The sequence below is a fragment of the Poecilia reticulata genome, chromosome 22 (genome assembly GCF_904066995.2).
Source record: "Poecilia reticulata chromosome 22, P_reticulata-male-v2, whole genome shotgun sequence".
NCBI lineage: Eukaryota > Metazoa > Chordata > Actinopteri > Cyprinodontiformes > Poeciliidae > Poecilia > Poecilia reticulata.
Window position 1 is genome coordinate 9,483,839 of NC_088851.1, and position 26,489 is coordinate 9,510,327.

The 26,489-nt window shown below is 41.3% G+C and overlaps 2 protein-coding genes across 5 annotated transcripts in view; one reads left to right on the plus strand and one right to left on the minus strand.

Moving 5' to 3' along the window:
• Positions 1-2,253: 2,253 nt before the first annotated feature.
• cldn11a (claudin 11a) lies at positions 2,254-5,982 on the plus strand. The gene is made up of 3 exons (XM_008399178.3): positions 2,254-2,706; positions 2,822-2,986; positions 4,982-5,982. Exons 1-3 carry the CDS (start codon positions 2,481-2,483, stop codon positions 5,248-5,250), a joined length of 660 nt encoding a protein of 219 aa, XP_008397400.1. The 5' UTR covers positions 2,254-2,480; the 3' UTR covers positions 5,251-5,982.
• Positions 5,983-8,136: 2,154 nt separating this feature from the next.
• slc7a14a (solute carrier family 7 member 14a) overlaps positions 8,137-26,489 on the minus strand; it is a 28,540-nt gene continuing 10,187 nt past the window's right edge. For 2 of the 4 annotated variants that reach the window (XM_008399180.3, XM_008399181.3), the window contains 9 exons: positions 23,032-23,564; positions 22,492-22,728; positions 20,968-21,185; positions 20,614-20,760; positions 17,223-17,431; positions 16,995-17,142; positions 16,119-16,614; positions 15,811-16,047; positions 8,137-14,460 (listed from right to left, as the gene is read on the minus strand). In XM_008399180.3, coding sequence (XP_008397402.1) covers positions 14,162-14,460; positions 15,811-16,047; positions 16,119-16,614; positions 16,995-17,142; positions 17,223-17,431; positions 20,614-20,760; positions 20,968-21,185; positions 22,492-22,728; positions 23,032-23,338 — 2,298 coding nt within the window. In that variant the 5' untranslated portion in view covers positions 23,339-23,564 and the 3' untranslated portion in view covers positions 8,137-14,161. Of the gene's footprint in view, positions 14,461-15,810; positions 16,048-16,118; positions 16,615-16,994; positions 17,143-17,222; positions 17,432-20,613; positions 20,761-20,967; positions 21,186-22,491; positions 22,729-23,031; positions 23,585-23,672; positions 23,848-26,489 lie in introns of those variants that run through there. The other 2 variants (XM_081603098.1, XM_081603097.1) reach the window with 2 other exon arrangements.

Below are 26,489 nucleotides of genomic sequence, written 5' to 3' on the forward strand. Positions count from 1 at the left end.
GCTGGAGCAAAGATGTGTCCAGATGGACGAGGATCCAAATCAAATTAGCAACAAAGTGCTCTGAGGTTAACAAATTCAATGTTCATCATCGCCGAGCCTTGATCTAAGCTCCATTGAACTCTTTTAGGAGGAGATAAAATGCCTCATTACTCTATCATTTAGCAAACATAATAACTTTGATAACCTAGAATGACCCTAAAAAAAAAAAAAGGGAGTCAAATTTAATTTGAGTCAGTGAAAATAAAAAATAAAAAAATGCCTATGGGTCTTTCTCAGCGTTAACATAAGATTTCAACTCTATTGAAACCTGTGCTCTTATTTGTCTTTCTATCTGATTGACCTTTTCCTTTAAACTTTATTTTTTTTCCCCCAATAAATGTCGGCCACAAGCCTAAACCGCGGTAAAAGAACAACCACCTGCAACGGCTGCAGAAAGACACATAATCCCTACTTGAGTGTCAGCTGGAGGTCACATTGGCGCTGGCGGGCCGATCAGAGTGGAGTCGGAAGCTTCTATACTTCTTCTTCTTCTTTTTTTTCTTAAGGGAGAGCTGTAATTGCCTAAACTCTGCAAAGCGCCTGCAGCTCTCCTTCTAATCTTGAGTAAAAGTCGTCTGCTGCTCTACGACTGCTGGACACAGTGAACAACTTGTATATCCTTTAAGAGATTATAAAGGTACCACCTCAATTTGGCTCCACCTCAATTTCCCCTCTTGCAGTGGAACCAGGTTGAAAGCCTTAATTGATTATCATCAGTGCAAGGTTTTTTCCCTTTGAAGCAGCAGCAAGAAATATTAATGTACTAACGAGGTGTAGTGCCATTAGTCTGAAAATGCAAAAAAAAAAAAAAAGAAACTGCAGGACATACATCACTGGAAGTGAAAAAAAAAAAAAAAAGTATTTCCAGTAAATTCCAGAGGAGCGATAAATTGTTATCGACAGAGTCATACATTAAGAGAATGCAGTCGTTCTAATATTCGTGGCTTTCGTGCTGAAGCACAAAATAACCCTGAAAGTAACAGATGCAGAGAGTCAAACCCAATTTGAGCCGGCGCCGCTGGAGACCTGAGGGCCGAGCGTTTGGCCGAAGCTCCTCAGATGTTTTCGGCCCATATACATTTTAGACTGATTGTTATGCTGCTGCGGCTTTACGGCGTCCCGATGTGACTGATGGAATACGACTTGACTCCATCCAACAGGGGCAAGTGGGAGGAAACAAATAAGTCTTCCGTGTTTTGCAGCTGTCTTCTATCGCCCCCTGCTGTGATATATAGCATCTAATAATTAGTTCTGAGATATGAACTCCAGCAGGAATAATAGTAAAAATTAAATAGCAATTTAGGGATGCAAACCAGAACCTGTTCTCTGCAGTGGTGGAGCTAACGTGAGCCTTTTATTACAATAAAACACGCGCAGCCCTGGCTGAAGTTTACAAAACAGACTCCTAGAACGATTGTGGGAAATTGTGAGGCGTTGTAGCGAAAGTATCAGGAGAAACTGAGACGTTATGCAATACTCAAGGAATAACGTTGAATTCGTAACCCTGAAGATGATCAAAAAAATAATGGTTAGACCAACTAAAAGTCAAAGTTTTTGAACAGCCGAGCCAAAAGAAAAACCTAAATGTGCTTGAAAGTCTGTGTATGATGTGAAGAAGAATGCAGACAAAAGACACCAGAGCAAACTTACAGATTCTAAACACCTAACAGTGACTAGACATTGCTAACACATTTCCAGAAGACGTAAGAAACAGTCTTGGAACGACTGAGTGCAGTAATAAAACTAAAATCTAATCTATAGGTGCTTCGGCAAGGTACGCTGCTTTTGTTTCCTTTACTTATTTTTGGTCTGAAAAGATTTTTACTTTGTTTTCAGTCGTGTTGTAAAACTCAAAACTTGTGATTTTAAGTGAAACTAAATTATTTCGTCATTCTTTTTTCACACTTTAAAACCTCAGCATGATAACAGACCTTTAAATCCACTGTGCATATGTGTACCACTTGCAGAAATACTTTCCAACCAGCAGATGGCAGCATCTTTCCTATTAAATATTCTCATCTCCCAGCGCAGCTACCGGCACTCTGAGGCTGCATGCATGATTTATTTTAAGAAAGGGGCAGTGCAGCCTCAGAGAAGTGAAAAAAAAGTTATTCTAATGCATAGCCTCTGATTGGATCAAAGTTTTTGGGATGTTTTTTTTTTTTTCTCCCCTCTCACTGAGGCAGTCCTTAAAAACCTTCTAATACTGCTAGAGTTTTATTCTTTTGACATTTGCAGCAGACCTGATTTGGTGGATCCCCCTCCTCCCCACATATTTAACTGGATTTAACCTTTTTTTTATTGGAATATCAACTCTTGATAAGATACTTTTTTCCACCTCCCCCCCCCACCCCACACACATTTTTAACAAATCCACTCAAAACTTTCCCAGAAACGGTTCGTGACTTTGGAACAAGCGCTCTCGACGCAAACTCTGTGCCATGGCAAACTCTTGCCTCCAGCTGTGCGGCTTTCTCCTGAGCAGCCTGGGCTGGCTCGGGGTCGTGATCGCCACGTCCACGAATGACTGGGTGACCATGTGTAAGTACGGCGTGACCACCTGTAAGAAGATGGACGAGCTGCAGTCCAAGGGACCCTGGGAGGAGTGCGTCATCTCCACGGCACTCTACCACTGTGTCGCCTTTACACAGATCCTGGAGCTGCCAGGTAGCGACCGTTCAAACTCTTCACTTCAACTAATGCAGATGAAGTCATTTTTGTTCATAACTTGGTATAGATAGAAAGCAAAATGTCTAAATTAAAGGAGGATTTTGTTCCACAGCCTACATCCAGACCACTCGAGCCCTAATGATCCTGGGGTCGATCATGGGTCTCCCTGCGGTGATTCTCCTTCTCATGTCGATGCCTTGCATCAGCATTGGAAACGACGCGCAGAGCGCCAAGAACAAGCGGGCCATCCTGGGAGGAGTGCTGATGGTTGTTGTTGGTGAGAGACATTGTCATTTTTGTTCACTTCTTTAGATGCAGTGAATGTTAATAAGATGCCACAACGAGCACGATGAGTTGCACATCTCTGAACTTTCCTCATTTTGACCTGTTTGAACCTGAGCTCAGATGCTTACAAAGTGTTGAGGTTAGAGAGTTTGTAAAAAAAAATTAAAAAAATAAAAAAAATTCTGCTCTTCTATCTCACCTAAAAAAAAAAAGAAGACATTCCTACGATCCACCTACTCTCATCCACACCCTGCTTTTGTCCTGAGCCACATGAAAATTTCCCCAGGGGTCCAACTTTGCTGAGATTATAAATATGGGACTGTTTTCCACCGCCCCGCTTCCCTGGAAAGCAACTTTAGCACCTGTTTCCCAACCATTTCTTTTCCAACGCCTACATTTTCACAAAAAAAAAACAAAACAACCTCTTGCCAACCCCTGACTGATGTCTCCACAGCTCCTCCATAAAAATACAACCTAGACGTATGTTTGATTTTTGTGTAATGTGTTTGAGGATTGATTTTCTATGCGTATTTTTATTCTTATAACCTTACCCACTGTGCTGTCACAGAGCGTTAAGCAGCACGCTAGGAATGTGGTAAACACCTACTACCGCTTATACCTTTCAGATTTCCTAAAGCAGGAGTATTTTTAGGAGCTGTGCAGCCCTTGAATAAAGCTTGTTTGCGCTGACTGCACTCTAAAAACTATTGGGTTAAAAAATCTAATTAGACTTTCAGAGCTGCCCATTCCAAACCCATCTTTCCCCAACAGCTGTAACACCAGGAAAAGAGCAAAAAATATCAAAAGTTTTTAAAGGCAACATTTTCTTATAAAGGGCTTATAAGAAAATGCCTGTTTACGCATAAAGTATGTCTTTTTTATCAAGGCCAAAAAATGTGTTACATTGTACATACTGTTAGTTAAAATAGACCAAAAATGATATTTGGTTTCAATGGAACAAAACCATTAAAACCACTGATGATTTTTTACTGATGCTAAATTCTGCATCAGTATACAACACTGCAAAATATTTTGCAGACTTTTTGACCAATTCTTTGGTCAAAGTGTGTGTCTAGATAAGAGGGTTACCCGAAGTGAAAAGTTGTTCCCCTGAATGGACTAAAGTGATTAACTGACCTTCATACCATTTCCTAGTTTACCTTGTAATTTACGGTTGTATAGCACAATATGGACATATGTGAAGAATCAGTCTTATACTAAACTTTTCTCCAACTGAACCCAACGTATAACATTTTTTTGTACCAATTTTTGGCTAAAACTACCCATATTCTGTCCCAACAACATAAACCAAAGCACTTTGGTTATGAAATAACCAAGCTTTTTGTGTGTATGTGTTCATATATGTATATGTGTACATATATAGATATATATACACTGCTAAAAAAAATAAAGGGAACACTCAAATAACACATCCTAGATCTGAATGAATGAAATATAATTGCCAATAATTTCCATCTGTTGTCTATTCCATTTGCACAACAGCAGGTGAAACTGATTGTCAATCAGTGTTGCTTCCTAAGTGGACAGTTTGATTTCACAGAAGTTTGATTTACTTGGAGTTATATTGTGTTTTTTAAGTGTTACCTTTATTTTTTTGAGCAGTGTATATGAAACGGGCCTTTTTAAACAACATATTTGACTTGGTACATTAATGAATACACTTAAGCAATTTAACCCCTTTGGTTTCTTTTTCTTTAAGACTTTTTTGACTCTAGTGGCCTTTATTTGAAAGTGCTAGGGCAGAAAAGTAGGGTAATGAGAGAGAAGGAAGACACATGGCAAAGGCTGGGAATTGAACCTGTGACAGCGAGACCTCCCCATGTGGGTTGTGTTTAACCCCTGCACCACCACAGCACCCCTTCCCCCCTTTAGTTTCTTTTGGTGCCGTCAAGCACAAGGTCTTTGAGTGTATTTGTCTGCACAGTATGAACGCCTGACAAGGACTTTTTCCTCTCTGCCTCTTTAGCATTGTGCGCTTTGGTGCCAACCATCTGGTTCCCCATCGGTGCCAACCAAGAGCTCGGCCTCATGTCTTTCGGCTTCTCCCTCTACGCCGGATGGGTGGGCACCGTTTTCTGCCTGCTGGGCGGCGTGATGCTCATGTGCTCGTCGGACTCCTCCGCCTCCTCTCCACGCAGCTACCAGGACAACAACCACTATTACTACTCCAAACACGGAGGCGGCAGCCTGCCAGCGGCCTCCTCCAACCATCACGCCAAAAGTGCCCACGTCTAAGGTTGGAGACGCCTGCGGTGCCGCGGGGATTCTTGTACATAGAGACTTTTGCACAAAAGGCAAACATTTACGACGTCCGTGTTTTACCGTACGATGTGGAGGGATGTAGACGCAAACAGCACAGAGATAGAACATTTAATTACAAACAGTTTGATCCTTGTTTTTGTCCTAAAGTGCCAATTTTCCAACCCCCACACAGAGAGGTGTGGCGCGGACTCACCCCACTGTTACATAAATGTACAATCTCATAATAACAAAGGCTTGTCTAATGAGTACCCTGGTGATGGAATCTCATCAGGGTCTTTGTCACTGAGTACAATTTTAAATCTGTTTAATACTTTTGTTTTGATCAAATATGGGTGTGGTTGTTGGGTTAATTTTTTTTTTTTTAGCTAAATTGTTCTTTTTCTGTACATGGATTTATTTTTTTCTTGGACAGTATTACTAACTCCTGAGTGATGGACTTGATTAAAACGATTTAGCGCTGCGTTCAGCTAGACCTGATGTGAAGGTTTATCAAGCAGTGTTTATATCTCTGTAAAAGAATCAGAATTTACAGAGTAAATGTATTTTGTTGTTGTTGTTGTTGTTGTTTTAACTGTCAACAGAGAGCAAAAATTAAATGTCACGTTTTAGATATACACTTTTTTTAAAACTAATTTTGTTGTTTTAGATGTAATGAACACTTGTTTGAGATAAACACATGCGGCATTAAAACATTTCTTAACCACACGTCCTAGTGTCGAGCTGCTATTTCTGTTTTGCAGGCATGTAACAAAAAATAAAATAAAAACTTGTATTAATTAGTTTATTTCTTAAAACTATTACACCAATGGATGTGATTTCTGAATGGAGCTACATCACTAAAATATAACAACCAAGTTCCTGAATTGTCGAAATTGGAGGCTCCTTCCTGTCTCTTTTAAAGACAAACCAGACGTCTGAACACTAAACAACATAAAACTCTACCAGTGTTAAATCAAACCATGTCTGGTTCTATTTCCAGAATGGTTTCTCCTGAGCTCAGCGGTTTTTTTAAGAGTGCAATTCTCTCATCTGCGGTTTTCTGATGTGATGATTTTATTTTTATCTCACTCGACATGTTTTAAACAGTAATAGAATGTTGCTTGCATACGTGAAATCCCGCGTGCACTGAGATAAGCGATAGCGCGTCTGGCGTGATACGATTTCCGCTGCAGATCGGTGACTCACATCGACTTTCTTGGCATATCCAAGTCTTTGTGCGAACAACATTAGCAATTTGCGGTGTATTTCTGTAATCTCTGTGACCTTGACTGAGATAAGCACAGAAGAATCTGTCCCACAGACTCGGCCTCCCAGTCTCTTCTGGTAACCACACACACACACACACACACACACAGTGGGTGATAACTGTGCCCGATGCGTCTACTCCTCTGCCCAAATCAAGGTCGCTGAGTCACTGCACAGACGAGAACATCGGGTGATTTCTCTTTGTCGTCAGCTTATCTTTAAACGGATACAAACGCGCGCGCACATCACTGATCTTCACTCGGTTACTGTTTCATTTTTACTTCTTCTGTGATTTCCTGGCATGTCTGCGGTTGCCGGTATGTCATCACAGCATCTGAACGTGCGTTCCCTGAAAGGGGAAACCATTCCTGGTACAGAGCCATCGACTTCAGAAGCGACAGATGGAAGGATCCTGAGCAAATAAGCTGTCCTGTGTTGATGGAATAATGATATTTAATGCACTATGATTAAACACATGGCAAAACTCCCCAGCTCTTTCTGCTTATTTAACTTTCTGCTTGAGTTTCTAGGATCCATAAGCGGTCGGTTAACTGCGTTGCATCGGGAACCGCTGCTATAACCTCCTCTTGTTTCCGAAACTAATGAAAGAAGTACAAAAAATGATACTTTTTAAGCGTTGCAGTAAGAGTTAAAACAGAGCGAATAATTTCACTATTACAGTTGAAGAAAATGGCTCCCACAGCATGACGCCGCCACCTCTTTGTTTCGTGGAGAGACTTGTTTTCCTTCACATACACTGTGGCGTGATTCATGTAAGATAACGAGTCATATTTTCATCCCATCTGCCCAGAATGCCTTCTTCCACATGTTTGGTGACTTTCCCTCATGAGGTTTTCTTGCCAATTGTCCTTAAAGGCCAGACTTGTGGAACCCGCAACTTACAAAATAAGCTGCTAGTTATATCTTCTTAGCTATTCTTATGTGTTAATTTAGGCGAGTCGCATATATCCTTAAGATTTATGTTTTTTAATTATCCTGCCATATTCAGATAATAGACTCAACACTCCTTCTTGAGAGATTTAAAACTCATAATACGGTTTAATATCCTGACTTTGCCTTAAAATCTCCTTTCCATTTCTCCTGGAAATGAGAAAGACCCCCCCCCCTCCCCCCACTCATAGCTTCTGTTGAGTTTGTCTTACAAAAAAAAAAAAAAACTTCCTAAGGATCATTACTGACTGCTACCTTGGTCTCCTTTACTTTGAGCATGCAGACCTGAACATGTTTTGACGTAGAATGCTTGTATGAAAAGTGGAAACAAAAGCTATTAATCCAAAGGCAACATTAGAAATCTTGTTGGAGCTCACTCTTCAAGTTCAGTGTCTGAATAATTTGAAGAGTTAAAATAAAGATTGGTAGAAAAAAATTAGCTACAGATTTTCATCTCGCTCGTCATGCAAACACGACATAATCTGGCTACTGGAAAAAATTATAACCCTGTATGAACTAAAACATGAAAATGTCTGAATGAACGTCGGTGCAATGCAACCATCTGGTTTGAAACTGCATGCAAGACTGAACGTGTGTGCACTTTATAGTCCGTGACTGCATGTCTCTATTTATTGCATATGTTAATAAATGAACAAACCTCTGTTTAATCTTTGCAATAAATAACTTTTCATTAATACATGGAAGCAATATTAACAGTTCAGCAAAAAAATGAAATAAAATATCGTGCACCTAGGATAAAAAGTTATCACAAATTCGAAAGAAACAAACACAACAATAATATACAGGTTTGTGGCAAATTTACAGGAGAGCAACAGAATATTTAGCCAACGCGAGGGAAGCCAATCTCAACAAGTCTTACACACACTGACTGGACACTTGGCCGCAAACATTGAACATGTGCAGAACATGGCATTCCTTCTCCAGCACAAAATCAACACAGAGTAGCTGACTTGAAAAGCAACAGTGGCAAAAGTCTAGATTATATAATTTTTTTTAAATGTAGTTTAGCTCTTATAGCCTGATAATAAAATAGTATCCAGCATTGTTTTCCTCTTCAGTTTGCCTAAACCATCTGAAGCCCTATCGACATGTACAGCAACCAATTCAAAGACAATTAAAGAAATTAGCTCTACATTTCTAGAGACTACATTTATTCAAAAAATAGATTTTAGCAGTTTATAGCAGGCCTCCTTGTGATTAAAGAAACACTCATGAAGGACAGACCAATAACCCCACCTAGTTCGGCTCGGCACGCCCACCCGAGGAGGTCGTGTAGATGGGAAACAGCTGTAGAAAAATACTCTCTCTCTCTGTTTTTTTTTTTTGTTTTTTTTGTCCGTCACTCTTCTTTAGCACTGTATTTTGTGTCTGGATCGTAGCTTTTGCTTGTAGCTGGTGACTCACAGAAAAACATTGCATTTCTGTCTCGTGATTTTCCTAATAAAAGAAATCATGGGTGTTTGTTGTAAAATAGCTTATAAGCTGATCATACCAAGGAAGTCGGCACTACTGCAGATAAGGAACTTTGATTTCTGTAAATTAAAAGTGAAAAAAACAAAACAAAGTACTTTGTCTTGGTTGTGGTTGAGAGGAGAAATTCACATAAAAAAAAAAACCAAAAACTGCTGGGTTGTTTCTTTAATCAGAATGCTAGAATAATGTTGTCAGGTAGTTCAAAATAGGTGGGAAAACAAACTTTTTTTGGGGTGAGAGAAGTTCTGAACTACACAAAGAACTGATCAAAACTTCTTCAACAGGACGAAATAAAAGCTACTAAGATGTGACTTGTTTTTTCTACGTGTCTGAGCCAAATGAATGACAGACTGAATCCATAGTTCGACTTTCCTTCCAATCACCACATCTGTAGCATCGGTTTGATGTGACTTTTAGAGCCAAACAAAACTGATCACGTGCAGAAAAGTGAGATTTTCAGCTACGTCCATTCACTACCACATTGTTTTACACAACCTCTGCGACGCCACCCGGTATGGTGGAAACCCACAACCAGATTGTGGTGAGCTGGTCCATGTTTGACTTTGCAAAAGGACCCTAATTGGTCTGTTTTTAAACCCAGCAGTTTTTAGTGTGTGTATTATAGATGTATGACAGGGTGTGAAGGAAGTCAGCCAGGAAATCAGACTGTTTGCTACATAGTTCTGTCAAATGGAGCCGTGGTTTCCATACCTAGAGGAGTGAACAAGTGGGTTTTTAAATGTTAGGTTGGAATAAACATAAATATATATTTAAAAAGAGAGAGATTATTAGAATGAACAAGAGAAGAATTCTAGGCAGTGCTTTTGGTAGCTAATTAAAAAAATAAAAATAAAACAAACAACAACAAAAAAAAATACGTGGTTCATGCTCTGAATCAAACCAGGGCTCCAAGGCAGATTAGAACTAAGCCTGAATTTGGTTTCGCCAAATGTCTATCGTGTCCCGTTGAGATCCGTAACCAACATGCAAGTACAATATTTAGAAACTGAACCTTGTGCACAAGAAACATGCTGGACATTCAGCAGACGGTCACATTTAGGCGCAGGCGTGGACCACGAGCAGACGTCAGAACACACAGTCACATACGTCTGCACTGCACATGCGTTCACGCAGTCTTTGATTCAAATATACAGAACAAAAAAAAACAGATGACTGTACAGTCCAGAATCTGAGACGTGGAATCAAATGAATCTGCATGTTTGTTTTTGGCTGTGACTGTAAAGCTTTTGAAAGTTATGAACAGAGACGGGGAGGAAACTGATGTGGTCATGTAAGATATTCCAACTGAGCATAGGGTTGGACCATATAGTCAAAATATCTTTTTTTTTTAATAGTAAAATCAAGAGCAATAATTTTCTACGCAAATGCATTTAAAGAAAAAAAAAACATTTAGGTCAGAGAACATTACTACAAATATATTTTTTCAGTTTACCTTAAAACCTAATTTCAAAGACAAAACAACACAACTCAAATAAAGAGCACTTTTTCTACTCAGTCTTGATGTAAAGGTACGTAAATATTATATCACAATTCGTGGGTTCGGTCTGAACACAATCTGAACTGATAAACAGCATCAAACCCAGCATGGGCAAAGGGAAATTATTTTTGAGAGATCCTTTGGCTGTAGCCGCTCAGACGTTTCTTCTGTCAAACTTCAAAGTCTTTAATGTCAATGTTACCACCACCTGTTGGTGGAGCACACCTATTAACTTCTAGTTGTTTTATTGTTTTCCTGACAGTCTAATAAACTGTGGACATTCACTTTTTTCCAACAATATAGAACAAAAGCATCTAGAAGTGCAGGTTGGCTCTAAAACTGATATTGAATTTGGTATTACAATACTAAATTCTAATTCTTCACAATTTGACGTTGTTATATAAAAGACAATAAACTGCACGTTTCAATGTGTGCAAATGCCAATACTTGCAGAGCAGAAATAGTTGCTAACTCTCCAGGTTCTCTGAATATGTTCATTTCTACACAACCTATGGTATTTTACAGTTATCTTCAGCTCTGACGGCTTCATTTTAATTTCCTTTAAAAAGGAAAATTGATGAGAAAATTCAAACCTTACGTTAAACCAGATCATGGTGATGTTCACATCCTTACCTTTGACAAGCCCTAGTTAAATACGACAGTAAGTTCATGAAACATTTGCATAAGAACGTTCCTTTAGCATTTCCTGAACCGCGAAGAAATTCCTTTTTGTCTTTCAAGCTTTCGATGATTATGGTGGGGGGAGAGGAGGACAGGTGGGACGGGTTTAGCGTGGCATCCTTAGATTTAGTGCATCAGACAAATAAGGCTTCCCTGAAAGGGACCAATGCAGCAACAGGGGCGCACAAGGAAAAGGTAGAGGGGCAACAATCGGGGCAGACAGCAGCACCAGAAGCAATTGAAGGAGAACACGCCCCCCACCTCCACCCTCAGCGTCATAGCATAACAATGAGCTATTTGGTTGTTTGTAAAAATCCCACTTACTGTATAAAGAAATATCTCTGCATATGTTTCTTTTTTGATGTAAAGCTCTTTCTCCAACAAGTGCTTGTCTTTTATTTTTAACTGCAACAACAAGCCCGCGTTTTGAATGCAATAATTTAATCTCTTTGGGACGTTGAGACAACTGTCCGTATATGCAACACACATAAAAAAAAAAAAAAAGCATAAGAGTAAAAGTGTAGCTCATTTACTCTAGTCCGGGACAACACTGGAGCCGAACCACCAGCAGCAGAATGAGTGCTGGTTACGAATCAGATGGCGGATAGCGGAGACTATTAAATCAAAACGTAGCGAGCGAATCGACAGACCATAAGCAGATTGCTGTTGCGTTTCCAGAGCGCAAGTCGATCTTTGGTGGCCTATTACTTGCGACTCGGAGAGGTTACTTTCTGCCGACGTGGCCCGATTGATATCAAGAGGGGAGTGAGATGGTAAATGAAAAATGAAAGAGCTGGACTGGAGAAAAAAAAAAAGTCAGATGGAAATTTGCAAAGATAAAGTGACGGAAACCCATGAAGGAGGAGGAGAGAAGAGATTATATAAATAGGAAGGATTCGATTTCAGCGTCTCTTTTCTCCTCACCGATAAAAAAGTTAACAAAAAAAAATTAAATAAACTTTCCAAAAACTAAAGAGAGAATGAATTACTTACAGGTCTGACAAAGAGAGAGAACCTCATAAGCTTGAATACAAAAAGCACACAGAAAACACTGCAGGTCGCCAACTAGGACTCAACCTATTCTCTCGGTCTGTGCATATCTACCGGGTCTAATCTCTACAACTTGATTGGCAATTCTCGTTGCACATTTTGTTTTTGGTAGCAGGTGGATGGATTTCAGTTCCATGCGAGGGAACAACAAAATGTATTTTGAAAATTAAAAATCCTGAAGAGCCCACTCGGTGCAAACACGGACAGAGAAATTCACATGAAACTCAAGTTTGAGTGCACTTCCTGTACAATGCCTTGTAAAAGTATGTATGTATGTTTACATTTTGCAAACTTCATCTTTCTGTACTGTATTGAGAATTTGTGTGATAGACAAATACAAAGTAGTGCGACATTAGGAAACATTAGAGAACAAACAGCATCATGAAGAGCAAGAAAAGTGCCAGTCAGGGCAGAGATGTAGTTGTAGGAATGCCTAAAGCAAGGGTAGGCCAATAAAAAGTCTTTAAGTATTTGAAGATTACACAAAGTTCTGTTTAATCCATCAATCAAAAATGGGAAGAGTGACATAAATGCAAACACATGAAGACTTGGCCATAAACCTAAACCTAGCAGGGGAGTATTATCAGAGAAGCAGCCAAGAGGCCCGTGGCAACAATGAAGGAGCCGCAGAGACCCACACCTCAGGAATAAGAATCTGCTCAAATGGCAACTATTAGCTGTGAAGTCCACAAATCTGGGATTTGGGGAAAAGGGGAGAGAAGTAGTAAGCAGTAGGAAGTCCCATTTGCAGTTTGCCATCAGCCTTAGGAGACACCAAAATGTCTAAACACCCCTCTACTCCCCTCCCACCCGACCATGGTGAATAATAAGCTAGAAAGAGTTGAAGGACAGTGGGTGGAGTTAAAAAAAAAAGGAAACCTGAAAGTTAACCTGTTTGAAGGATTCCACAAACACAAAACAGCAGGGAAAGACTTTCCAGCAATTCCAGATCTTCCAACAATTCCAGCTGAATCTGCAGAGGATTGGTTTGACAACAAGTTCTACTTTGTTTTGCTCTGTCACTTAAAACCCAAATAAAATAGGCTGAAGCCTGTAATTGGAACGTATCAGAAATATGGGAAGTTCATTGTTTGTGAATACTTTTGCAAGGCACAGTACAACAGAACGCACACATACACAGGCCAAACAAAAAAACAAAAATCAAAGTAGAGAACTGACACGACCAGAAAAAACACACATAGTTGATGAAGGCACTATTACAAGCAAAGTCCAAGAACTAGTCGTCACAGAAAACATCGACACCCTTTACCCCAAATCCCCCGGTGGAAACCCCCTCAGGCTAGATGTTCAGCTTAGGTTTAAGAATGTGTTTTAGACAAATTCTTCAGGTTTTTGTACAAAAGCTGAAAACAGACAGTCAGACTTTGCCATCGGAAAGCCTTTGTATTAATCACGCTGCCATGATAGTTTCCTGCCTGTCTGCCTGTGCTGGAACAGGAAGACAGTTGCTGACTCATCTACGACCCTCTCATCACCCTTCATTTCTCTCCTGTGCCAAAGTTCTTGACTACACAGTTAAAAAGTTGCTCGGTACAGCATGTCGTTTCTCCACTTCCATCACCAAAACACAAATCTCTCACTTTGTTCGCACTTTTCTCACATGTCCTCCTTTATTTGGGAAGTTGATTAAAGAGACCGGATCTGTGAAAGTGTGAAGACATTTATGTCCACATTTGTGTGTGTGTGTGGGGGGGGAGGCAGCATCCCAGGCGAAGTTGACGAAGGTAAAAGACAAACCGTTCTACTAACCAAAAACCATCTAGCCCAGGGGGGTTTGATACGTAAAACAAATACACACTCGTGCAAGCATGCAAACACGCGCTCACACACACACACACACACTCGCGCGCCCCGTAATCAGTCGTGCACTCGCACACGGCCTCTTCCCTCCCCCAGGCATCAGACAAGGCAGTACATTCAATGTAACACAGAAGTCAGTCCCCTTCAGAAGTCCATGGGATCCTCCTCCGCTAGGCCGTTGTTAGCAATGGTTCTGCCTCCACCTTTCGACGAAATCCCGTCACTTTCAGGTTTCGCCTTTGGAGGTGGAGTCGCCTCTAATCCTCCGCCGGGCGCGCCCCAGGCGTCAGTGGCGGGGGGGTAGAAGTCGTCGTCGAAGCCGCAGAAGCCTTCGTCCACGCCCTGATCGTAGCGCTGGTAGGTGGAGGCGTGCACCTCGTTCTCTCTGGCCGTGATCTCCAGAGTGCTGTTCCACATGCCGTAGCCGAAGTAGATAAGCACACCTTGAAGGGATACATGGAAACATCTCACTGAACATAGAAGAAACAAAGTATGAAAGAGCGGGCAGGAGGAGTGACTTTTTCCACTGATGTCTAAAATGCTCGAGTATCAAATTTCGCACAAACAATCTGAGATCATCAAGTAAATATAAGCTTCATGCGCAATGAGAAACTGTTAATTTTTACTGAACATAAGCATGACCTATCATGACCACAAAAAATTAAAATCAGTCAAATTTTTGTTTTTTACATTACTTTTAACCAATTACTTGTAAAGAACAGCTCAAACATATCTAACACTTTGTTCTAGTTTTCCTTATGTCTGCGTGAATCTTTTTAAATGGTACTCCACCACCTTTTGTCACATTACAATCACAAACTTCAATGTGTTTAAATGGGATTTTATGTTCCGACACAAAGGATATCAAAGTGTGCAGTTTGCTACAAACCAGATTGGCTGCACAACAAACAAGTGGAACAAGGAGCTTTGGTTAAACACAAATTTACTTTTTTGTCCTTAACGCATAATTTGCACTGCGCATTACCCAGAGCAACTGCTTTGTGTTTGTATGAAACAACGTGAAGAACTGGAAAGCTGGTGTAAACTGATACAAAGTTGAACTGAATGGAATACAAGGTAATCCTGAAAGAAAGCTTGGAAAAAAGTTGCTAAATGATTGTGATTTGGGCAGTGGCTCGCCTCGAGCAGGACGACGACCTCAGACATACAAGTTATGTAATGGAATTGTTTAGATCAAATCGTCCGCCTGTGTTGGGATGGTCTAGTTAAAGTCCAGAACAAAATTATATCAAGAATATGTGGCAAGACTTAAAACATTTCTGCTCACAGGTGGCCCCGTTAAATCTAACTGAACTCAGCGTATTTACAACGAATAATAAGAAAGAATAGATTATTGTTGGCTTTGATTCTACGAGTGCCACATTTTTTACACCTTATTTGGTAAACTTGCCACTGGGTTGTGTACTCTGCCAATAACATAAATTTGAGATTACAGCCAAAACGTCATCAAATCTGAGAAAACAAGAAAAATAGAGAAAACTACAGGTTTACTCAATAAAGTTTAAAAAATTAGCTTACAACCGAGGAAGAAATGAAAAGAAAACCCGATACGCTTTTGTTCCGGCTAAAGAAATAAACGTTGGGGTTTCTTGGCAAATTGAGCCATTAAATGAATAATATCTTCTGTTATTGGAAGCAATCTGAGCAGAGTTATTGCTTGAAACCAAAACATTGGTTTCCATCTGTCCTGGATAATACCTGGATTCTCTCCGTATCAGACTTTTTTTTTTTTTTCTGGCAAACAAAAAGTCTTCGTGAAAGTGTCTGCTTACCAATGAGGCACCAGATTGAAAATCGGATCCAGGTGATGGCAGAGAGCTTAAGCATGAGGTAGATGTTGACCAGCATGGCTGAAGCAGGTACGAATGGCACACAGGGAGCCATGTAAGGCAGCCGCTTAGGGTTTTCTGGCTGCTGGAGGATGATGATGATCAGCAGGGCAATGAAGATGATGAAGAAGATTAGTAGGAGCAAGGCCCACCAACGACCTTCTGTGATAAAGTCAGCTCCTGAAACAGAGGGAACAAACTGTGATTGGACCCTCGTACCTCGGACGAAAGCATCGCTGATTTATTCCTACCAAAAATGATGAAGGAGCAGAAAGCGAAGAACAAGACGAACAGCAGCAGCACGCACACGGTGACGGTTTTCCCCGTGACCAGAGTTGGCCTGTCCATTTTCCCAGGGAGGCCTAGACGGATTCTCAGCGTGTAGTAGCGAGGTCCGATCAGCTTCTTGAGCCGTCGAGACATCCCTCCTTCTGACTCCTCTGCTTCGATGCCGGTTGCCATATCCACCGTGCCGTAGTTGGGATGGCTGGCGCTGTACGCATTTTTGTCCGGTTTCCCAATCAGCATCTCGTTGTCGCCCAGCGACGGCAGGTTTTTGGCCCCGCAGGTGTTCGTGATCTGACCGCCGTACTCGTCGGCCTCGCTGGTCGGCGAGCAAGCGTCTTTCTCGCACTCGGCCAGAATGCCTTCCTTTTTCTTCTTGTTCTGCTCCTCGGAGAGAAAGTTCACAAAGCCGTGGATGTCGCCCTCGGGTTGGTAACGCAACAGGAGCACGCAAAGGCTTACCTGCGCAGAGAGAGAGAGAGAAGTCCATTAATTGGAGGACAGAAAAACGCCACTGCTTGCAGCAAGTACGAGACATGCTAGTGCATTAGGTGTGTTGTTACACTAGTACGATGCACCGGGTTTAACCGTATTTGGGTTTAACCCTGCCTGCTGGTGGTGGAAAGCTCTCCTGAATATGCCGGGCCATAAAATGGCGAACCCCACCAACTCAGGCTCCATACGGCTCAATGCAAACAAGGCATAAGTTTAGTTACGGAATCCAAAGCAGCTAAAGAATTGAAAGTTAAGAAGGACAAAAGCAGAAAAAGAACGCGTCCTCTTTTGTGGTTAGATATTACACATATAAAAACACGTTCCAAGCACCGGTACTTATCACTCACTAGAGTGTAGGCCAGCAAGGTGCCAATGGACATCATTTCTATCAGGTCTCTGAGGCTGACCAGAAGGGACAGAAGGGCAGCCAGAAACCCAGACACCACACAGGCCACAGCAGGGGTTTCCGTGTATGAAGAAACGTTGGCCAGGAACCTACACACACAGAGCGGTAAAGATGTGTCGTTTCTCCAGGCACGAAAACTAAACGACATACAGCAAGAGCATAGACTTACTTAAACAGAAGACCATCCCCTGCCATAGCATAGATGACCCTCGGCATGGGAAACAGGGAGCCCAGGAGGGACACAGTGAGTCCAGCTATGGACCCCACAGCAACTATGTATTTTGCGAACATGCAGCCGTGCATGGAGAACATCTCCATCAGCGGGGCGTCTGCATCGATTTCATTGTACGGGACCATAAGCGTCAGTATCACAGAGACCTGAAGGAAAGGCACAAATACGGTGTTGCTATAGTGCATGAGAATGCTGCAACCTTTAGCTTTTGACAAACATGAGGACATTTAACCATTTTACAATGCAAAAATACACAAAAACCGTCAAATTCTTACTGAAATATGAAGCAAAAACCTTTCATGAGAGAGAACATTTTTTTGCAAGGTCCTTTTCTGACTCAGTCGAAGGACATTTTATTAGACTCTAGCTGCTGCTGAATGAGAACTACAGTCTTACAGTTTGGCTTTACAGTAATATCGTGCTCAGCTCTCCCCATCGCATGCAAATTGCTCATTAGTCATTATTCGCTCTGTTTCTGTGTGTCTTGTCTGGATGTTTTTGTCCTTGCGTCTGATGTGTGAAATCACGCAGGGCCATCTGTCACAGTTGCTGTGCTGCAAAAGAGCTGGATTTGCATAACCGCTACAGAAAAGAGAGAGTGATTAGAAAGATGAACCCCACACAGCTGAAATAAAGAAATGGGTTTCAGTTAAAGATTTAGCCCCCCTGGCAGGAAATGTCATTAGCACATTTTTACACCACTGCTCTGTTTGGAAACTACTAATAGCTCAGCGAGCATACACGTTGGATTATAGGTGACGGCACATTTATTGGTACCTCTGATAAATATGTTAGACACGTTAACAGGCTTAATGTCACCCTGAAATCATTATTTTTTAAAATTATTTTAGTTTCAGGGCATTTATTTAATCAGGAAGAAAATTAAGAAACAAATATTCTTTTGGTGAAAAACTCACTTACTAGCATTTATTGCATGTTTTCATTGACTTTTTTTTTATATTACTTGACTGTTTAGGTTGATTAGAGTCAACCTAAACTTTCTGTTTCTCTGGAGTTTAAATATTGTGTAAGAGAAAGGCACATACTTTTTAACAACTCCCCAAAACAGGAAATATAAAAGAACATCAAGGAAGACCTATGTTGCCTACAGTAAGTGAGAAACTGTTGGAATGACAATATGTGCTTTATTAATCTTGCCTATATCCACAGCCAGAGCAATAATAATAAAAAGTTTAAAACAACCAGAAGACCGACATGTTTACCTCATCACCACACAAGTCGAGGTGGTTAAAATGAAATAAATGAATAATGCTAGCATAAAAATGTAGAAAAGCGCCTGATACCTTGTCAGGTGTTATGGCATACATGGCTGTACAAAATATTAACAGCAGCAGGGGTGATGCATTTAATTTTATGGTTGAAAATTACATCAGAAATGTGCTTAAAATTAAAGAAATTTTCAGCGTGACGTTATTCTACTGCAATAAAACCTGCTGAATCTTTAGCATAGTGTCAGTAAGTCTGGCAAAAAAATTATTATTGATTGATTGTACTCTTAGGTTTGGCACCACTATTGAACATAGTTAATATTAGCACAACAGAGTCCCGTCTCCTGTTTTACATTAGATGCAGATGGAATTGCTAAAAATATAGTTGCTAAAGGTAACTGTAACTCATCGGAAGGAAAATTAGGGATAACGCTTTGGAGCTGTGCAGTTTTTGACCATTCTTAAATTTTAATGACCCTAATAATGACCCTAATGATCACCTAATCCTTCAGTCAAGCTGGAGCAGTGAAGTCCTCACCAGTAAACACAGACTATGTAGGATCTCACTTCCCTTAGTCAGCGCAATCGAGATTCTAAACTTTAGATTTTAGGGAATAACTGTGATGATTTTATGCTTTAAAGCATAAAATCATCACAGTTATTCCCTAAAATCTTAGAATTTTAGCATTTTTCTCAAGATCCATTCTAAAAATCTTCCGTCATAAGAAAACTTATCGACCTATCATGTTATGCTATGGTTGTTTCAGTAGATATTATCCATAAGCCAATTAACATTTACAAAACAACCAATATTAGAAAGCATTTACTATAAAAAAGCCCGTCTGTGTTTCAAGACAAAGTATAAAGAAGACCTCAGCCATCAAGCTTAAACTCAAATTTGATCCATTTATTATTATTTTTTTTTTGTAAAAGAACAGTTTGTTCCTGACTGCCATTATGAGTCATTTAATAACAACAACTAAATAATATGGTTATGAATAACTATACCTGGAATACTCATCAGAGAAACAAGTGAAAATAAGAATTTCTACCGTTGTAGAAATGAAAAAGTTTGCTACGGTCTGTAACTCCAGCATATTTCAGAATCTCTGTCGCCAAAGAATTGAGTCAGTAACTTCACTCTGGATCTACAGAAGCCTCGCGGGAGCAGGAACGTTTCTCCCGGATGCCGGCAGCGTGAGGCAGATCAAAGACAGGCAGAGGTTAAAAATAGGGGGAAAACATTTTTCCGAGCTCATGGTAGGGGTAACGTGTGGAAGCTGATGTGACAGGGAGACACGATCTAAAACTGATGTAATCTTTGCTTCAGGTAAAATCTGAAAAAAATAAAATAAAATAAAAAATCTTGTGTTTTAATTGGTTGATATTCCCCAGAACCCACAGCAACATCCACTCACTACACACAAGGCGACCCTGTGTTGTCTGAGCTGAATACATGATTGTGGTGGAGATGCACTCTGCCACATTTGGCTCTTTTCTTCTCTCTGTCTGGAATACGACATTCGGGACGACCTTCTCAGTTCGTACTCATAGGATTCATGGGAACTGAAAGTATAAGTTGAAATTTAGGATGTGAAGATCAGGAATAAATATGAATTTATAACTGGAAGTAAAACATTGCTTTGTCTATACAGAAATGAGAAAAACGCAGGACACCCGTATCCATATGTTTTTGCTATAATATTTAGACGTATTAATGTTGTACTGAGGCGTACAAGTAAGATTAAAGTGACATAAGTAAGCAATAAAAATAAAGACTTTTCTTTTCTTCTAAAAACTGATGTGGGGAAAAAAAGTTAGGATATCACATTTTGATTTCCTTTAAAATTACACACAGACATAACACCATAAGTGAGGATGATCAAATCATCCTTACTTAGACTTCTTAATTGAATTTGGCGTAGTCATTAATGGCAACCATGGTGATAATGTGGTTTTCAGAAGAAAATTATGAAGGGAATAATAAAAAAAATTCCAAAAAACAAAAACTGCAGCAGTGATGCTTGATAAAGAAAAAAGAAAGAAGCAAAAGTTGAGTCCAAAATACTCTTAGAGAATTACAAATTGAAGTAACTCACGGAGACGTAGGCAGTGAGGCAGGTGATGAGTGAGGCAGTGATGGCGTAGGGGATGGAGGTGTTGGGGCTTTTGGCCTCTTCTCCTGTTGTAGCGATGATGTCAAACCCGATGAAGGCATAGAAGCAGGTGGCTGCACCCTGCATCACCTGCACCACCACACAAAACGAAAGCGTAGCTCATAAAAAGATGGCCGGCCCTGCATGCACTTGGACGCTTCGGATTGTAGTTGACACATTGTCACTCGCATTCATGAGCGCCCGTGGTAAACATGTCAAAAAAAAATCGGGTCTTACTGCAGAATCAAAATCCATGCATCAATGGCGATAAGTGCGGCTGCGAGTGTGCATGCGTACCCCTGACCAGCCAAAGGGGAGGAATCTCCCTTCATCCCAGTTCTCTCCGTTGACAAAGAACAGCCCGGCGATCATCATGAGAACCCAGACGATGAGGTTGATGATGTTCAGTGCGTTGTTGAAGCCGACAGAGTTCTTCACTCCCAGAGCCACGATCACTGTCACCAGCAAGGCTATCAGCAGGGCCAGCAGATCTGGGTATGACTGCTCCCCTTTACCTAGAAGTAACACACACGCACACACACACGCGCACACACACGCGCACACGCACACACCCCAAAGCATTATGATATATCAATGTATTTCATTAAGCAGCTGTGGTAACAACTAGATTAAAGATTCCATGTACAAAACAAAACAACAAAAGCAAACTAAATTTCAGCTTGTAACTAATTCATGTGTATCGCAAATCTTTACATTTGTGTTGGACAGACATTTTAAAGGCCCAAAATTAAGAGTACGTTCACGAACACGAGGAGTCTGTTCACACATTTCACCAGAACTGCGTATTTTTAGCAAGATTCCACGACTCCCCCTGGGTGGGGAGGAAAAATTCACCAGCTGGAAAGGGAAACAACACTTTTCAAATAAACCGTGGAACAGCTGGCCACGCTGCAAGCCATGTGACCACTCCCACCACGTTGTCGGTGTCCACTGGCAAATTCAGCTGGGTCTGCCAGAGGCGTGTGCAAAGGGAAGGGCACGACATGGTTTGGCTGTTGAGCTGAGGTTACTTTGGGTCAGATGGTGGAACTGCTTTAGTCTGGCTGTGTTCATCAAAGTAGGAATCCGACAAGTCAGTGACAGTGAGGCTGACGGAGCGACGGCTCAGAAACAAAGCTGTTTGCACCAAAGAGAGCAGCCTTCTTCACATGGCTTCAAACTGGAAAGCTATGTTTGAGGATTTATTTTCATAATTTAAGATGGAGCAGCAGATGCTAGTTTTCATTAGGTCTTGGCTTCTATGACTGGCAGTAAGATGGCATAGAACTACTCCTGCCAAAATTTAGGGTAAAAAAAGAAAAAAAAAAGCTCAGCTTGTGTAGTTTTTGCTTTTCATCGTCAGGATGCAAAATATTTAATTTTGCCAAATCCGACCAAGAAATGTCTGCTTTTAAGTGCACAAAAGGCACCAAGGGAGAGAGTTTCCTAAACCTCTCCAACCAGGACTGTTTTATCTTCCATTCCGAGGGCTTGTTTTCTGATTCTTTGACAAAAAAATACCATCTCTTTGATAAATATTTCATAAACCAAGCCTGTTGTTTCAAACGAACACAGGGTTGGATCGGTCTGTGTCGTTTTCAGAACTGGGTTAGCAAAGATAACAAGCCAAAAGGTGGAACCTTGAAGCATCTGACAGTGACTGACAAGCTGTGTGTTATGATTACCCAGACATGGCAAAACTAAAAACTCAACCAGTCACTATCATTTCCATTTCATGAAATTCATGAATCAGCCAACATGAAATAAAACCAATGAACACACAGACAAAAAGATAAAGCCCAACCAAAAGCGGCCTCTTACCCAAGCCGTTGAGCGTGCCGATATGTGAAATCATGAAGTTGCTGATGCTGTGATTGGCCAGAGAGTCCGCCATGCTGCTGAGAGCCGACGCCCCCGCCGCTGTGCCGATCAGATACTCCAGGATTAAGTTCCAGCCGATGAAAAAAGCCACGCACTCTCCAACGGTTACGTAGCTGTATGTGTAGGCAGAACCTGTGGTCTTAGGCACACGCACCCCAAACTCTGCATAACACACTCCTTCAGTAAAGAGAAGAAGACACACACACACACAGGCACCCTCTTTGATATACTGCAAGGAGTAAAAGGCCGAGTTTAGGGAACTGATTAGAACTGTAGGGTTGTAGTGAAGCATCCCTTGAGGATCTGCCAATTAAAACGATAATGGCGTTGACCTTGTAATAATATGAATGCTTACTGAAGGCTCTTTGTGAATCAGAGAGGTTTAATAATGGGTATAAATGTCTGCATCCTGTCGCTGCTTTAATCACCCAAGTGTATGTAAAAGACAGAGATGCCAAAAGACCGCTTATCCTCTCTCACCTGAAAGTATGGATGCCACAGCTGCGATAATGAAGGACACAATGACCCCAGGGCCAGCCATCTCCTTGGCAACAAGCCCCGAGACCACATACATCCCTGTCCCGACGCAGCTGCCCACACCGAGCGACACCAGATCCACCGTGGACAACACCCGGGCCAGTCTGGTGCCGTGGGAGCTGGTGCCGGACACGGCCGAATCCAGCATGGACTCCACGGGCTTGGTCCTCAGCACGCGCGAGGTGAAGGTGTTCCATGCCGAGCCCCACTGTATCCTGCGAGGGTCCAGCTTCCCCACCAGTCCGCTCATAGCGAGGGCGTGACGTCAAAGGGTGAGAGGCTTATGGGGAAGACTGCGAGACGGTTGTTCTTTGACGCTTCAGTTCAGGTTCTGGAAATTCTCCGCAGACGGGCCAAGTTATTCTTCGTCCATGTGACGGAAGAGGATCGGATGTTCTACCGCTTTCTGTGGCTTTCTCAGCAGTCTAGTGGAAGGCCTTGTTTGGTTCTACCCACATGATGACAGAGAAAGTTACCTGAAAGACAAAAGGGAGATCTGTCACTGTGTGAGACGTGCTTATATTTTCACAACACAAGCCTAAAAGCTAAGGCGCACTTTCACTTTGACCACATATGATTTGTACCTTAATTAGTGAGCAGCCAAATTAAAAGGCCATTCCCTGTAGCTCTGTTGCCATGGCAGCTAAGATCATCCACGACAACCGCAGTTCATCATTTCCTTTTAATGTTTGCGCCGGGAAGAGAGAGCAGTAGCTACATGCTGTGATGTTACCAAAGAACTTAGACGGACATGCTTGTGTAATATTTACTGAGCAGGCTGAGATTATAAAATGTTAGTGACGACTCTTAGTGATGTCATTGACAAAACAAAAAACAAAAACAAAAAAAAAAAACAACCCAGATTGCTAAAAAACAACAAATAAAAATTATCACATGCTGATAACTTTTGGTAAAACTGCTCCATTCATTGTTTAATTAATATGAAACAATGAAAGGAACACACATGAAAGCAGATATGTGTGAACATTTAAATGTGGTTAAATCACAAATAAAACAAAAAAGCAAGAGAAAAAATGTTAAAATAAGCCGCGTTTATTTAGAGACTAAATGATTTTTTAAATTATTTTTATCTTTTTTTTTTTTATAAAATCCGAAAAATGTCCCAAATTAAATGTGATTCTAAACAAACAGATGGTTGCACAGGGCCACCGAAATGTTTATGCAGCAAGCAGTAGGACATTATTGACATCATATCCCATTAAAACTAAGCATTACTCAGTGACTTTCAGAGAATCCGCTTCAACTTTTGCACTTTTTCCATACAGTAATGAGCGACTTCAATGTGACTGCCCTTTAAGTAGCAGCATCCCTCTTGACAATACACATAGCGCTTTGCATGCACACCAAAAAGTAAAACTTTAATTTCATCTTTAAGACACATTCTTCTATGCGTTTTCTGTATCCTTGACGTGAGTTTTGATCAACTTTAAGCAGATTAGGAGGGGAATTCTCTATTAACGCTCTGAGCTTTGCATCTTAGCAACCCATTCAAAGTTACCTTGGGCCTCTTGATTAAAATACACACAACTAAACTCTAATTACTACTAAAAAACGAAAAACCAAAGAATAAATTTAAAAAATGGATTTTGGTAGAATTAGAATATGTCACAATTTTAAGTTTGCTTGTTTTCACAGTCATGCAATACTTTGCGCTTCATTGCACGAACCGAACTAAAATTAAAATCGCCATTCCAACGGCGTCGAAGAGACGAAATGCGAAAAAGTTCACGGGGTGTTAACACTTTTGCGAAGGCTTGTAAACGAACAAGTGGAGCGATTAAACACTGCTGAGTAACCTATAATTCCTTCCTCTCACAGTGTTTTTTTGTGGATAATGATGAGATGAGGCACACTGCAGAAAGGAGAGCTATTACAGTCCTCAAATGGAGGACCTCGTCTCTCGCTCCCTCTGAGCGGCGCTGGACCGGCAATCAGCGCTCATCTACTTTAGGCGGCAAACGCAAAGTAACTGAACAAACACTCGTGTGCGGCACACCCACGGTATGACTGCAATTATCCAGCTGTTTTAACCGGATCACAATGGGGGCCGCTACTGGAGCTGCACTCAGTGGAAGCAGGGGGAGGTGAAGCGGTGGGAAGGGCTTCGAGGGCGACGAAACGTGAGTGTCACGGTGAGCGTCGAGTGGAGTAGGAGCACTTCAGCCGACACAAGGGCAACGTATGCACATGTTGAGATAAACATGAGCTGGCAAAGCAAGCCAAGTCAGCATATTTACACAGCAAAATTAAAAAGTGAAGTGTTAAAATGAATTAATTTTTTAACAGCTGTATCATAATGCTAAAAGCGTTTGACCTTTGATTTGAGACGATTTATGAGATGTGTTTTATATGTTTGAAAGATGGCTGTAAATTTTGATTTTAAAAGTCAAAGTACTTGAAGAAGTAATGATGCGATGCACTCTAATGAGTATCACACATCCACGTGAGATGTTTTGCTACACACATTCACGCTTTTTCACCAAACCCACCTAGAGTATTATTGACCAACACAAAATCAATCTTAATCTCATCTCCTTGACTTACATCTGTAAAGGCAGAGCAGGAAAGATCTCGGCAGCCTGTGACAGAAACACCCACCTAGACATTGTTGCAGACTGGCGTCTTGCCCACCTTCGCAGTGGCACACCCTGAAAGCAGGAACTGCATCCTGCCAGACGATGTGCTCCGACACAGTAGTGCAAAAGTCTGAAGGATCCTGATAAATGCGGCGCAGAGTCAGCAAGGCACTGGCCTGCAAACCCAGATCCCAGTTTGATGGAGCATCTGGCGGCGGCGCCAAGGCTCCACCCTGCAATGCAACCAATCCGCTGCCAACACTGAAGACTCAGTCATTGTGGAACATTTCCGAGCTGGTCAGGTCAAGACAGAGGGTTTTACTGCACCTGATCGTCATCAACACAGTGAAAAGCATAGTAAACAGATTTGTGTGTGTGTGATATTGGAAACTACAGTGGCATTGTCAATAAGATGGTGCTTAACACAGCGAGATGCTCCACAGACGCCAGCAGCTTTAATCTGAAACACTGACTGCTGCCCACGAATCCAATCACCTTCACCAAAACACAGACCAAAGCTAATAAACGAGTGTGGTATGACTAAGGCGGACCATTTACAGGCCGTCACATCTCAAAACAAATCACACAAGCTGCTGAGTTTTTACAGCACCTGTTACATGTTCATCTTTCAACCCCATCCCTTCTGCCCTCCCAGCTTCTTTTACAGTAACCACCACCTGCCCCGCGCTGATTGTATATTATTTGAACAAGCACACACCAACCAAACAGCTGAACAAAGGAGGACGGCAGCAGGTGTTCCTACCTGTTCACTACTGCAGCAAAGACTGGAATAAAGGCTACTTA